The 16,252-nt window shown below is 39.7% G+C and overlaps 1 protein-coding gene across 4 annotated transcripts in view; it reads right to left on the bottom strand.

The window, feature by feature from the left end:
• Positions 1-16,252, bottom strand: part of CRLF1 (cytokine receptor like factor 1) — a 240,440-nt gene that overhangs the window by 43,691 nt on the left and 180,497 nt on the right. For 2 of the 4 annotated variants that reach the window (XR_012235660.1, XM_073596071.1), the window contains exon 7: positions 4,986-5,168. Coding sequence is in view for 3 of the 4 variants with exons in the window: in XM_073596071.1 (XP_073452172.1) it covers positions 4,986-5,168 (183 nt within the window). In the remaining variant the exon portion in view is untranslated. The remainder of the gene's footprint in view (positions 1-4,985; positions 5,169-16,252) is intronic. The other 2 variants (XM_073595878.1, XM_073595987.1) reach the window with 1 other exon arrangement.

Genomic DNA, 16,252 nt, shown 5'->3' with positions numbered 1-16,252 from the left:
ATTCAAAATAATTATACTGCAACATTCTAATGCACGTAATGTGTGTTGTGGTAACACTCACATTAGTGGAACACACTGCAACACAAAGGTGTGAATGGGCCCTAAAATAATTGTATGCCTGAAATATTAGGAATTAAATACTGACCACGTGTTTATTGGTTGAGTACGTATGAGTTGTGATATTCAAAACATTAACCAGTGTCTACAAAGTCAAAGTGAACACTGCTTGTCCTCGCTGGCAGCGTGAACCCAGCTTTAGTTAAAACTTAGAAAAATCAACAAATATCAAAGAAGTAACAAGCTGAATGCCATGGGAGAGATGGGAAATAATCTTTTCGTAAAAAGCAAAGCATCATATTACATGCAACAAGCATCATTTATGCAGTGAGATGGCCTTGTGCTTTAGTTTTCCTTGGATGCTAAACAGAAGCTCTGAGCAGGTGTCTCCTGTATGCTTTCCAATATTCATTTTTAATTTCACTTAGTGTATCTTTAAGATATTTATCTTATCTACCATTCCAGTCTAAAAAGTCTGCAGTGGTAGTTAATAGGATTATTGGACAGTAAGGCAGTGGGAACGATATGCACAGGTAAAGTGAGGTGAAATTAGATTTCAATCAAATATCCAGTCATGTTTGAATGAAGTGAGAAATAGGAACTTCTACTGCTAATTAAAATAGGCACTATTAGTTTAAAGGCATAGTTCACCTTTACCAAAAAACTGCCCTATGCAGGTAAGGGGCGCCTGTAGATAAAAAAACAATCTGTGTAGCTCTGACTAATGTTGGATATGCCCTTATTTAACCGTTTGCCACCCGCCGGCTGTCATATGACAGCCAGGCGGCGCAGCTCTTGTTCTGGGAGGGCGTCATACGATGCCCTCGCCTTCCCAGCCTACCAGGGGGCGCACGCATGCCGCCGACGGCACTTGGGCATGCCCGCCATGTCACTGGAGACCCGATGCACGTGCCCGGCCGCTGCAATGTCCGCTGGGCACCCGCGATTGCCCGGTACCAGAGCAGGACCATGGATCTGTGTGTGTAAACAGACCCATGTCCTGTCAGGGGAGAGAAGATCAATGGTGTGTTCCCAGTACAGAGGAACACCGTTCGGTCTCCTCCCTTTGTGAGTCCCCTCCCCCTACAGTTAGAATCACTCCCTAGGAAACATAATTAACCTCTCGTTCACCCCCTAGTGTTAACCCCTTCCCTGCCAGACACATTTATACAGTAATCAGTGCTTTTTTATAGCACGGATCACTGTATAAATGTGAATGGTGCCAAAATATTGTCAAAAGTGTCCGATATGTCCGATATGTCCGCGGCAATATCGCAGTCATGATAAAAATTGGAGATATTTTGTAGACGCTATAACTTTTGCGCAAACCAATCAATATACGCTTATTGCGATTTTTTACCAAAAATATGTAGAAGAATACATATTGGCCTAAACTGAGGAAAAAATTTGTTTAAAAAAAAAAATGGATATTTATTATAGCAAAAAGTAAAAAATATTGTGTTTTTTTCAAACTTGTCACTCTTCTTTTGTTTATAGCGCAAAAAATAAAAACCACAGAGGTGATCAAATACCACCAAAAGAAAGCTCTGTTTGTGGGGAAAAAAATAATAACAATTTCAACAATTTGGGTACATTGTTGCATGACCGCGCAATTGTCATTCAAAATGTGACAGTGCTTAAGCACTTGATTACTGGGCACTTAAACCCCCCTCCTGCCGAGACAAATTTTCAGCTTTCAGCGATGACACACTTTGAATGACAATTGCGCGGTCATGCTACACTGTACCCAAATTAAATTTTTATCATTTTTTTCCCACAAATAGTGCTTTCTTTTGGTGTTATTTAATCATAGCTGGGATTTTTATTTTTTGCTAAACAAACAAAAAAAGATCGAAAATTTTGAAAAAAAAAAATAATCATGTTTCATAGTTTGGTATAAATTTTGCAAACAGGTAATTTTTCTCCTTCGTTGATATGCGCTGATGAGGCGGCACTGGTGGGCACTGATAGGCTGCACTGATGGGCACGGACAGGCACAGTTAAGACGGCACTGATAGGCACAGTTAAGGCGGCACTGATAGGCACAGATAAGGCGGCACTTATGGGGACAGATAAGGCGCTACTGATGGGCACGGATAAGGCGCCACTGATGGCCACTGATGGGCCCTGATGGGTGGCACTGATGGGTGGCACGGATGGGTGGCACTGATGGGCACTGATAAGTACCACTGATAGGTGGCACTGATGGGCGGCACTGATGGGCGGCACTGATGGGCACTTATGGGCACTGGTAGGTGACACTGATGGGCACTGATAGGTGGCACTGATGTGCAGCACTGTTGTTGAGGCACTGATTGTGGGCACTGATAGGTGGCACTGTGAGCACTGATGGGTGGCACTATGGACACTGATGGGTGGCGCTGGTGGGCACTGTTAGGCGGCACTGCTGCCAATTGCTAGGTGGCACTGGCAGGGGGCACAGGTGGGCACTGAGGATATGCAGTAGCTCGCCGTGATCGGGACTGATGTCCCTCTCATGGCCGCCGGTGATCAGCTTTTTTTCCTCCTCACGCTATCAGCGCGAAGAGAAAAAATAGCCGATTACCAGCTCTGTTGACCTCACATGATCAGCTGTCATTGGCTGACAGCTGATCACGTAGTAAGGGGTCAGGATCGACCCCTTACTCCAATCTGTGATCAGGCGAGTCTCATAGACTCGCTGATCATAGAGCGCGCCGCGCGCGCCCTGCAGGGGTCATGCAGGGCGCTCGTGCACGGGATGACATCAATGGATGTAGTCCCGGCAAAGCAGGTCCGCGTTGTAGCCGTCATTCGGTTAAAGCTGAAAAATGGCTTGGGCAGAAAGGGGGTGAAAGTGCACTGTATTGAGGTGGTTAAGGTGTAGGCCATTTACGTACTTTCCAAAGACTGCGTTCATCCCATCCTGCCTTGTTGCTAGGATGTTGCTAGGACACACCCAGCCCATTCAAACCCATTTGCATGCATTCTCTATCCACTGTCACGGTCCCTTTGAGCATGTGTGGGGGTTGAGAGCTCACCCCCACTATGACCACTATCCCCTTTGTCACCAGATCGCTGAGCTCAGAGCTACTGCGACAGTGAAGAGATAATGAATGTAAATGGGTTTGAATTGGCTAGGAGTGTCTTAGCAATGTCAGGATGGGGTGATGCCATCTCTAGGAGTTTCTTAACCTCCCTGGCGGTATTCCCGAGTCTGGCTCGGGTTGGATTTTTTATACCAAAAGCGGTATCCCCGAGCCAGACTCGGGCTTGCATCGCAGGATCCAGGAAGAGCATACTTACCTTGTCCCCTGGATCCTGCGATGTCTCCCCGCTGTGATCGGCGAGCCGCTGTGTCTCGCTCGATTCACAGTGCCGAGCTCCGTTCCCTGCGAGCGTTGCGACGCACGGGGACGGAGTTCGGCGGTAAATTCAAAAGTGAAACACACAGTATAGATACAGCATACTGTAATCTTACAGATTACAGTACTGTATCAAATAATTACACATCCCCTTTGTCCCTAGTGGTCTGCCCAGTGTCCTGCATGCAGTTTTATATATATAAAACTGTTCTTTCTGCCAGGAAACTGGAGATTGTCCATAGCAACCAAAACTGTCTCTTTACATCAAAAGTGGTTTTAGAGCAGCTAGAAAAAAGCGATAATAAATTATAATCACTTGCAGAATTGAGCGATAGTGATTTGTGGGGAGATCCGTCATCAAACACTAAAAGTAACGAAAGCTAAAATTCTGCAACTGAGCAAATTTCAGTGTTTTTGATTTGATTACATTATTATATATTTTTTATTATTATTATATTATTATTTGTTATAATTATTTATAGTTATTTATTATATTATAATTTTTTATTTCGTTTTTCAAACTTTATCATACCCGGGATGTCTACTAGACTCTTGTTTGGACAGATTTAAGTGAACTATTCCTAAGAATTACAGGCCTACAATATAAAACGCCAAATTTCTGTGCAAAATAATTGTACCGCTTTCAGCACCTAAAATCAGAAATAATCATACCGCCAGGGAGGTTAATCAGGCTTTGGGAGGTGTGGTAATGGCCCACACCTATAGCAAGGGCATTATTCAACTTATGGTCAGAGCTGCACAGGTGCCCCTCACCTGCATAGGCAGTTTTGTTTAGTAAAGGTGAACTAACTCTTTAAAATCAAATATTGTTTTATATATATATATATATATATATATATATATATATATATATATATATATATATATATATATATATATATATATATATATATATATATTGTAATAATATTGTAATTGGGAACAGTACTTCCTGTGTACTCATTAATCCATAGGAACCTGGATGGAAACCTATTGATTATATAAGCAGCCACTATTTCTGTTGATTTTTAGCAACAGTTCAGTTAGGCAGACCATGGCAAATTATAGTAATGTTGGGTAAATTTCACCTCACCAAATCACCCTCTGTAAGCTCTTAACATAAACACAATATACCCCTTGAGTACTGATAACATTTAATATACTGTTATACATACTTTTTATTTGCGGCTCATTAAAATAAAAACAGATCCATTTTTTAGGTCTTCACTCTCTAAATTAGCGGTTAATGTCACTGAACGTGATTCTTCTGACATTTTTATAATGCAAGAGTAATTTACTGTCATCCTGTAAATCAATGTTTCTCAACTCCAGACCTCAAGTACCCCCAACAGGTCATGTTTTCAGGATTTCCCTCAGATGAAACCGCTGTGGTAATTACTAAGCCAGTGAAACTGATCAAATCACCAGTGCAAAATAATGCAGAGCCTGAAAACATGACCTGTTGGGGGTACTTGAGGACTGGAGTTCAGAAACATTACTGTAAATGACCACCACCACTACAATAATTCTCAAACTGTCAAGTTACAAATAGCTTAAAAAATGTAAAAATAAAATATTCCTTACCTACCTGGTTCCGTGTTTTGTGTGATTTCTGCAGCCACACCCTCCACTGGTCATATAATTTGATGCTAAGGTTGGAGCAGCCATATGCATGTTTCTTCACCCAGCCAAAGAATTGTTTTAATTCCCGTCTTAATGTAGAATTCTGCTCACCACTCTTGGGGTCACATACCCCGGTGATTCTTTCTGATGGAAATACAAATTAAACATGTCAATACATATATCACTGAAAAACAGCTATGTGACCCTTTTAAGTTTGTACAGCAAATCTACGTAATCAATTTACCCCAAGGTGATGTTTTAGGTTTTGGTAGATAGATTTCTTTTGTCAGGCCCTGTGCAGATTTTGCGTTTAAAGTCAAGATTAAAGTGCAATTAACATGTATTTCCGAATGTCGCGCATAAGGTTCACTTCAATGGGCTTCATGCAATTTTTAAGGGCACGCTTTTCCATGATTGCTTCACATTTAAGAATAATAGCACTCAAACAAGTGACGTAATTTTTGCCACGATTTGGAATCACAGGCAGAAGTTTTTCATTTTTGTATTTAATGCAGAATGTAAGGCTCCAACATGAGGAACTATGGCAAGAAGGCCTCTCTATCATAGTTTCTGATATACAAAATAAATCAGTGGATGGGTGATTTAGTATCTGTGGTGAGTGGCCTGTGCCTTTAAAGTAGTTTTTACACTTTCAGAGTAAAGCTCCTGGTGGGTAACTGATGACCATTTGTACAAACATCCTGTACACTCTAGACTGCCACCCTTCCAATTATTCTGTTTTTGGACAAAGATCTATGCCTACTTAAAGGATAATTGGACTTTAACCGCTTCCCTACCACCGGCAGAAAGGCACGTACAGGTAAAATCATGTACCTGTACATTGCCCTTTAAGAGGCGGTTCCCGCCGGGAGCTTCGTGAGCCGTTCGCGGGTCCAGGGGACTTGATGTCCGCGGGGATGCCCGCGATCGTCTCACGGAGAGGAAGAACGGGGAAATGCTAATGTAAACAAGCATTTCCCCATTCTGCCTAGTGACACTGTCACTGATCACCACTCCCTGTAATTGGGAGCGGTGATCAGTGTTGTGTCATACACAGCCCCTCCCCCCACAGTTAGAATCACTCCCTAGGACACACTTACAGTGCCACCTAGTGGTTAACTCCTTCACTGCCAGTCACATTTACACAGTAATCAATGCATTTTTAATTGCACTGATCGCTGTATAAATGTGAATGGTCCCAAAATCGCGCCAAAAGTGTCTGTCAGCCATAATGGTGCAGTCACGATAAAAATTGCTGATCGCAGCCATTACTAATAAGAAAAAACTGTTAATAAACATGCCATAAAACTATCCCCTATTTTGTAAACGCTATAACTTTTGCGCAAACCAATCAATAAATGCTTATTGCGATTTTTTTACCAAAAATATGTGGAAGAATACGTATCGGCCTAAACTGAGGAAAAAAATGTTTTTTTATATATTTTTTGGGGATATTTATTATAGCAAAAAGTAAAAAATAATGCGTTTTTTTCAAAATTGACGCTATTTTTTTGTTTATAGCGCAAAAAATAAAAACCGCAGAGGTGATCAAATACCACTAAAAGAAAGCTCTATTTGTGGAAAAAAAAGGACATCAATTTTGTTTGGGAGCCACATTACATGACCGCGCAATTGTCAGTTAAAGCGAGGCAGTGCCGAATCGCAAAAAGTGCTCTGGTCTTTGGCCAGCCAAATGGTCCGGTTCTTAAGTGGTTAAAAAAACAAATGACATCTTTTAAAATCTATCTAGGAACACAAAGAAATGTCACCTATTACCTTGTTTCTTTTCTTCTCCCTTGTTTTTAGACCTCACATTATAAACCCAGAGTAGTTGTAAAAGTTGCTTTAAATTTGGCTTTTAGCAGAACAGCTTACCTAAAGGCCCAGGCCAGTATAAACATTGCTTTGTTTACATTCAGCTGCCTGCAAAGTAGCTTGTCTTCAGAGCAAGACTGTAAATAACAACGAAGGCATCAGGGTTTCCTCTAGATGTATATTGTAGAATTATTTTTTCAAAAATCTAAATCAGCATGTCATGCTTTTCCAGTTGTCTATTCACAGTCATTTAGGATCTAAAAAATTATTACTTTTTTTCCTGTAATGAAATCTCAGAAATAACTGGAGAACCATTTAATAGCTGAAGAAACAAATATCCAGTTTGTGCAAAAACAAGCCCAGTATGGGTTTAGCTAGGCTGAGCTCATTTCCACATCAATTCTACTAGCCAACTGTGGAGAGCTAATTAGACATCTAGAGGGATGCCTGATATAGTGTTTTTTGTTCTTAGGGCCTGCCTAAAGTGGCCTGGCTCTGCAATTTCTCAGATCACACATAAAAGAAGGACAGGATTAATCAATTAAATTTGCAAAATTTCAAAGTGTCCCTGGATTTACTAAGATCTATGGGTTCTATTAGTACAAGTATGACATACTTATTTAACTGTAAAATACTGCAGAACTTTCTTTTTGTACTTATTCATCTTTATCCATGCACGAATGAAGCTTACTATAAATCTACGCAAATACACAGATAATATAGGAATACACTGGTAATTTTATTCTCTTGCTGCTAAGAGATTAAAGTGATCCTAAAGTCTCTTTTTTTTTGGTTTAAAAATAACAAACACGTTATACTTACCTGCTCTGTGCAGTGGTTTTGCACAGAGCAGCCCAGATCCTCCTCTTCTTGGGCCCCCCTCCTTTTGGCTCTTCCCTCCTGCTGAGTGCCCCCAAAGCAAGCAGCTTGCTATGGGGGCACCTGAGCCAAGCTGCTTTTTTATCCTAATGCATAGAGTGCATTAGGATAAAAAAACTTCTGCCTTTACAACCACTTTAAACTTTTTGGTAGCAGTTACCCGAATAGGCCTGAGCTACAAAGGAGATCTGTGGCTTAACCCCGCTACTAAAATTGCTAGTGCTTTACTTTTGTATGCTTAACAAATTATTGCTAAACAAAGGATTAAATGGTTCCCTATGGAACCATCTACAAAAGTAGTATTCAGTAGCAATCAATCTTGCATGCTTGCACAAAGTGCAGTTCATGTGTGATTGACTGCTACAATATGGTACTGTATGTTACTTGTGTAGCCCTCTCCACAGGGAGCCATTTGTTCTATTTGTTTAGCAATCATTTTCTACACCTAAAGAAATTGCAAACAATTTAAAAACAAGATTGACCTACTAAAAATCTCTTGTGCAGCTTTGGCCTATTCAAGTAAATGCCAGCAAGTAGCTAAATCTCTTAGTAGTAAGGTATTACAAAGGCCAAGGCTAAATACTCAAAAGTGCAGTAAATAGGAATGAGCTGAACATATCTTGGTTCAGTTTGAGGTGGGTTTGTCAACATTACTGAGGTTCGGGTTCCAAATCCACACCGCATTGAAGTCAACTGGACCTGGATGCAAACAAAACCTAGTAATGGACATTTTTTTAGGCTTATAGGCAAGAGATTGTCAAACAAATAGTATGGGGTTGAGAGGGGGGGACCTTGGCACCACCCTAAGGAACATGTAGGAAAGCATTTTTTTTCGGTTTTTGTTTACTGGGGAGCAACAATTGTAATAATGTTTACAACATTTACAAAGAAAAATATGTGTTTGAATTGCTGGTAAATGACAGTTCCCTGCCACTTCTCTTTGTAAATAAAGTGGCTGGGGATTCCCTTTATCAATACCAGACCCTAGACCCAGATTCTAGATGATGGTTTTATAGATGCTATACATGATCAGGACGTGCCATGGATGCTAAAGTAGTGTCCCATGCTAAAAAGCATGGGGCCTCCCCAAACCTAGACTCCTATGCAAGCATGCAGTCTGCTAGGCCAGAAAAGGGTGAACAAGTATGTTGCCCCCACTCCCCCATACCATACTAGGCTACATGCCCCCAACATCCCCCCTTTTCTAGCAAAACACCTTGTTCCCATGTTGATGGGAGCCAAGCCAACAACAACCGTCCTGGTGTTTGAAAGGCTCGGCTGTAAGAGGGCTTATCAAAATCTGGAAACCCCCTTTGAGAATGAGAAAGTGGTAGATAGTACCTACCCATTCACAAAAAAGATGTCAATAGTAAAAGAAAAAACACTTTTTGATAAGTCCTTCAATAAAAAATGCCAAAAAAACCCTAAAAAAGTCCCATGATGTAAAGCTATTGTGAATCATGTCATCCAGCAATGCAGATCTTCATCAGTCATGAAGAAGGATACCTGGCCCACAGAAAAAAAAAAATCTATTGACCGCCAAACACTTTTTTTGCTACACTTGCAGCAATGACAGCAAAAGGGGTGGGGTATACCCAGTGATTACATTGGCCAATTGCTTTAACCTGTTGCTTTCTCAACAACCATTGACAGTAGAAGCTTTCATATGTAGCAGTGGTAGAAAAAAAGCTTCTATATATGACGTTCGGCTCTTGTCGAAGGAATTAATTGTCTAGCATTCGGTTAAATGTCCAAAGTTTGGTCTGAACCTGTGTTTGAGCAAACGGAGAGCTCATTTCTAATGATGAATTATTGTCAGATTAAGTAGATATCAAAGCGTGAGGGAATAACATAGACCATTGTCTCTTTACCAGATAGTTCAATATTGTAACTTGATTTGTAGCCTTGATTTTGGTAATTATCAAATTCTTTCATCAATAATATTATAAATAAATAAATCAGCCTTTTTACTTTAAACAAGTGACTACTGCAAATTAGGGATGGACATCATATTCGGGTTGAAAACAATCCTGGAGTTTTATTTAATTATTATTTCTTGTTATTATTCATTGGGTCCCGTGAGACATCCAACACCTTTGAAATGACAGTGTCCACCTTTTCCATTATCCTATCAATACCCTCCACACCATTAGTTGAGGGCAAGCTGAAAAACTTTTTTACCTCATGGAACCATGTGCAGATTAAGCAAAGAGAACACATGTAGCCATCATCTTTGCAAGGCAGTATCTGAAATGGTGGTCATATCTTGAAAGGAACGCATATTTTTGAGGTATAGTGATAAGGTGTTGTTTAGGCCTAGGACTTTCTGCTTTCAAACATGGTAGTAACTAGTTTGCATTGTTGTCCCTGCCTGTGTTTCATTCACCAGGGTAGGATGGCCTTACAATAAAGAAAAGGAATGCAAACAATTATAATTTTAGGCCTGCCTGATCTTGTTTTTTTTCAATAAAGAGGATTTCAGAAATGTATGGGCGACTATGGTAATAGAAGGGATACATATGTGGATCTTTGGTGTACACAAATTTACATCACAAGTATGCGGTGACATGCTGCAGTTATGCCTACAGTGTGGGAGATTCAACCACCATCAGGAAATGTGCAAAGAGTTTTTTAGCCATTTTAGGCTCCCGCTATAATGGTGGTAGTAGATCCCCAGATTTTTCCTCTTATATCAGGGAGAAGGTGAAATGTCACCCTGGTGGCCTCTACCAAAAATGTCCTCCTCCTCACTGCCAGAACCCAACACTCCTCTTCCTAGTTCCCTGCACAAAAACAACTTTTTCTCCTCCTTTACCTCCTGCTGCCTCATGGCATTCCACATGCTGGTGATAGGAAGGGAGTGACCTTATGTGTAAAATAATGGTGCTGGCTTGACCTTCTGGGCAACATAATGGTGGCTAGGTACCTGCCAGCGTAGTGTGGAACAGGCCACAAAGAAGGGAGCATTAGCATTCCCAAAAGATGACAGCTATTCACTTTTGATTAGCAGCTCTCAAAATAAAATGGCTGCTATGTGTCCTTAAGGAAGTGGGAAAGGGTGCATTCTTCAGAATAAGGAAGAAGAGGAAAATGGTACATTAGCAGCACTGTAAAAGAAAGTGACTAGTATGAACCCTTTAGCCTAGGTGTACACTGATACGGTGCAAGTTGAATCTGTTTTGCAGTGCAATTTCAAGGAGCAGCTCCAGTGCAAGTTGATGCATTTGGATACAGTCTCTCTCATTCTCTTCTGATATGGACCAGGTTTGGGAGATAAGAAACAAAGTAGATACTTTTAGAAAACATACTGGAATCATGTTATTTGAGGACGGATAAGCGACCTGTATGTGATTTACATTCAAGTCTATGTAGCATACAAATCGCACCACACTGCACCAAGCTCACTTACTGCATATATTGAATGGCCTCCATAGAAACTAAGGTTATTTCACTTGTCATGCGATTCCATGTGTTCTGGAATGCATCAACAATCGCATCAGTGTGAACTAGGGCTTAAGGGGGAGAAGTGCATGTCATTTACTGCTGACTTGTCTCATTAAGGTGCTACTCCCAAGGGCTCTGTGATGATGAGTCATGCATATCTTCACGTATGTTGTATCTAAAAGGCTGGTCTTTTTACCACTACTATTACACTGCAGGCTGAGGCTGCGGACCACAATGGTGCTGTCAGTGGCAGATATGTTTTAGAACCAGCACAGCAGAGCTCTTTCTATTTGCTGTCTATTCAAATGCAAACATACTGTCCTGCATCGTTAATTGCTACCAAACACATTTCTAGTAGAACTGTACCTCCTAAACTCCAAAGAGCCAGTGAGCATGTGTGGATTACGTTGCCAGGGTTCTCTTTTGCTTAATTCTAACGAACGACATCTTTCTGCTGAGAAGTGGAGCATGGCACCAGCAGAGAGATTAGGGCACCTCCCAGAGCAGTTTGAGAATACTTTGATAAGTAATAAAAGGAGGAGCCATAGGCATAGAGGTAAGTCTACATGTATCCCCCAGAGGGTTATTTCTTAAATTACCTGATTGTAATTGTTTTTTCGACTGCTATTGTCAAAGAACAATTAGCTCTACTGTATGAATGAAGATGCTTTTTCCTCTGCTTTTTCCTAAGAAACATGCATACAATATAATGATACATTTTCATAAATGCTGCATATGTACAGTTATATGTCACATGCTCCAAACTATTGCTTTTTGTATGCTGTGCTGTATGGAGTCCATTGCAATCTGTTTTCTGACTATATAAATTCATATTCTATGCACTTTACATACTCCAGACAGCTGCCCTGTATGTTTTTTATTGTAGACATCTCCAAAAGGCTGGTAACCCTGATGCTGGGCTTCCAGAGCACATTTTAGCAAGTGCAACCAAGAGCTCCAAAAAGCATTCTCCATAGAACCTGCTATTTATGTCAACTCACACACCTACTACCACTCTGCACAGCCTTACAACAATGAAATCTTACCATGTACACCTCACTAAGCAAATTTTATTTGTATACATATATAAAAATACATATTATATTTGAAGCCTCTGATGGTATAGAGGTAACTTGTATATCTTTCCATAAAGCCATCATGTAAAACAAATTCTTATCAGCAATAAAAAAAATATGGTTTGGCGAAAAAATCTGATATTTTCTATCAGAAAAAAAAGGATTTTAGAAACTTTTATTTTCATCTGGTAAATCCCCTGGTTCTCGTATGACATTAAACTTTCTCAAAAATGATCCCCATCTGTATAGTATAGAGGTTTAAATGCAATCATTTCTGTCCATGCTAAAGCATTTTAAAATATATCTATCTGTTGTATTAGTGTTCAAAATAATGTTTTTATAACTGTTTCATCGACTCAGATTTGAGACACAACTATATGTTTTAAATAACTTGTCATGGGAGTTAGCAAAGCTGTTTTCTTCAAATCCTGTTTATATCCAGGATTATAAAAACCGGAAAATAATAACATGGAGATAGGTTAATAATTAAGGAACAGAGAACTGTTGAAATCTGCTGGCAGCTGATAAGGTATAAAAAACAAGAGGTATTTCCCCACTGGGAAATAATTTTGAAAACTGGCTTTTTCGCAAGAACACCAGGTGTCGAAGCATAGTTAAGACATTCTTGACTAGAATAAAGAGCAGTCTGTAGACTATTAAGTGTACAGCCAACTCAGGCAAGATCCTATCTGCTCCAAATATTGTCAGCTCTTGACAGTTCAGAAGGTAATGGTATACCATAAGAGTGTGTCAGTGTTATTAGCATGAAAAACTTTGCCAGGCTACAAGCTATGCAGTTAGAAATAGGACAAAACATAGGAAATGTCAATACTGAAACCAAACATTTGGGACTGGTTTACTAACAAATTAATTTCACACTGGCATGAGTTCTCAGTCCATGAACTTTAGATTCATTTAAATGTTTGAAATTAGAAATTTTCCTAAATTTGATTGGATGTTTAAAAAAATGCATAGTAATATAAAATAAGTATAACAAATAAGCCCCTAATCCTTAGTAATAGTTAGGTTAAGTTCACATGGGTGTTAAAAAAAGATTTTTGCATGTGAAGCTCCTATTGTATTAGTAACTGTAACATATTTAGAATGTGTTAGAAGGCTTATTTAGGCTCCATTCACACTAATGCGTTTTTTGATGCATTTTGCATTTTGCAGAAATGCATGGGAATTTTTTAACATGGGTTACTATGGAACGTGTTCACATCAATGCATTTTTGTGCCTCTGTGTTTTTGGAAAGGGTCGGGGACTTTTTTTCATGCAAAATGCAGCATTTTGCATGTAATAGAATTCAATGGACCCACATCCAAAAACGCAAGTCCAGCGGTTCTACCGTGTTTTACCGCGTTTTTGCCGCGTTTTGTGTTTTGCGTTTTTATTTCCTTTCATTTTTTTTACACTGTATACAGTATAAAAAAAAACTGTAAAAAAAAAAAACGCTAAACGCGGCAAAAACGCGGCAAAAATGCATGTTCAAAAACGTGGCAAGCACAGCAAAATGCACTGCAGAAACGCTCAAAAGCAACATGCATAGATGTGAATCGAGCCTGAGTAATGAAAACTGTGCTATAAACACCCCCAAAAACTCTTATCTACAATTATCTACCATTAGTTGGCCAGCTGCTCATAAAAGGTACACCCCAGCATTTTTTTTTTTTTAGAAATAACCACATATATATCAACACTAGCTTAAAAGCACAATCAGACTTAAATGGGTTGATTTGCTAAAACTGGAGAGTGCAAAATATAGTGTAGCTGTGAATAATAGACAGACAGCTTATAATTTCAGCTTGTTCAATTAAGCTTTGACAAAAAAAAATCTGGAAGCTGATTGATTTCTGGTAGGAGCACGCAGGAGCACTAGTGTGGGACACCAGAACAAACTTTTTAGGGTGTCCCACACAGGTGCTCCAGTGGATACTAGGGGTCTCTACATGTGTGATACTTTATTTATTTTATTTTTTTTTATTTCAGGTACTTATATAGCGCCGTCAATTTACGCAGCGCTTTACATATACATTGTACATTTACATCAGTCCCTACCCTCAAGGGGCTTACAATCTAAGGTCCCTAACTCACATTCATACATACTAGGGACAATTTAGACAGGATCCAATTAACCTACCAGCATGTCTTTGGAGGGTGGGAGGAAACCGGAGTACCCGGAGGAAACCCACACAGGCACAGGGAGAACATGCAAACTCCAAGCAGGTAGTGTCGTGGTTGGGATTCGAACCAGTGACCCTTCTTACTGCTAGGCGAGAGTGCTACCACTGCACCACTGTGCCAATACTTTAACAAAAAAGGTAAGTATTCCAGCTTTGTAAAGGGAAAAAATCATGTCTTCAGCCTTGAACTCTGCCAAAACAGACAATTGTACGACACTTCCAAGCAATGTTTCATATTCCTATTTCTTGCCTCAAATATCTGTGCGCTAAGTATACCTTTATTTTATTCACATAGGGGAGAAAAGACTCAGGATGTCTGAAGTCACCAGGGACCCCCAACCTCCTAAAGAAGGGAAAATCCAAAAACAAAAACTAGAGGATGTGGAGGAAGGAATAGTGACCACAACAGGTGAGTGTCTAAGACCACAGCTTCAGGTAATAGATGGATGCCTGCATATTTATAATACATGGTGTTTTTTTTTTTTAGGTGATGTGGATGTTGTTGAAGAAACACATTTCACAAGTGCACAAGTCCTCATCGGGGAGATCATGGTGTGCAATCGGGATTTACAGAAGATCAAGACATCAATGATGTTGAATAAAGACTCAAAAACATCATTGATGTTTTAGGCAGAATCGAAAACACACCATTTATCAAATTTTTTCTATTTTTCTAACTTTTCTCCAAAATTCTGACAGCCAAATTTTGAAGATGCACACAGTGTGTCAACATGTGCCATCTGTCATCACAGGATATCAAGCTACGCGTTTTAGGGGTGTAACCCCTTCCTCGCAACTAAAGTACATGAGAGGAAGGGGTTGCACCCCGAAACACGTCCATTGATTCCCTATGATCGGAGCTAGCACATGTTGACATTACGCATGGGATCAGGAGGGAAATCCCCATTTTGACTCTCAATTTGTGTGCATCTTCAAAATTTGGCTTTCACGGGGTGACATCACCCCATCTGATGAAGGCAATATCAACATAGTTTGGACATACTAATGTCTGATAATGCCTTCACTTTGTCAAAGTTGAACTTTGTAAGTTCCTGAGTTGTATATTGTTTTATGGTTTTAAACATGCCTGTTTTAACACAAAAAAGGCAATTTGTACTGTCTAAAAAAAAAAAAAAAAGGTTATTACTAAAATATGTTGGTTTGTTCAAAAACGCTTTTTTAACGCACATGTGAATGTGCACAGAGTGGAAGGTTTTCTACTCAACAATGTGTGGCTTCTTCTTTCAAGGCTCAATATCATTTTTTTGTTCTAAATTGGTGTTTACACTGAAATGGGGGTTATTTACTAAAGGCAAATCCACTTTGCACTACAAGTGCACTTTCAGTGCAGTTTCAAGTGCAGTTTCATGTGCACTTTTGCAGTGCACTTGGAGTGCAAAGTGGATTTTCCTTTAGTAAATAACTCCCACAGTGCTTTATAATTTGCCACAATCATGCCATTTTCGTGACTCACCAAAATTCATTCATGGTGCTGAAAATGATGTATATTTTTATCAGTAATGCATTACATACATTAACAACAAAAAAAAGGTGTGTGTGTAGCAGACCCACAACATAATAATAGTTCGCTGAAGAAGAGGTGTCACCTCATGTATCAAATAAATTACATTTGCACAATTGAAGAAAATGGCCAAAAAGAAAAGCCCACCGGAGAACCTAGGAGACAGCTAAAAGAAACACAAGCAGTAAATCAAAGTAAATATTATTTCAGTTTAACTAAAAAATGTATTTTGAAAATGTTTCTTAAACATTTTCTGGCATATCAATGGCCCCCCTACCCGCAAAGTACTGGACATACTTCTGTCTTAC

Source organism: Aquarana catesbeiana, linkage group LG01 (genome assembly GCF_042186555.1).
Source record: "Aquarana catesbeiana isolate 2022-GZ linkage group LG01, ASM4218655v1, whole genome shotgun sequence".
Taxonomy (NCBI): Eukaryota; Metazoa; Chordata; class Amphibia; order Anura; family Ranidae; genus Aquarana; species Aquarana catesbeiana.
Note: the sequence above shows the minus strand (reverse complement) of the source record. Positions and strands in the feature narration are given on the sequence as shown.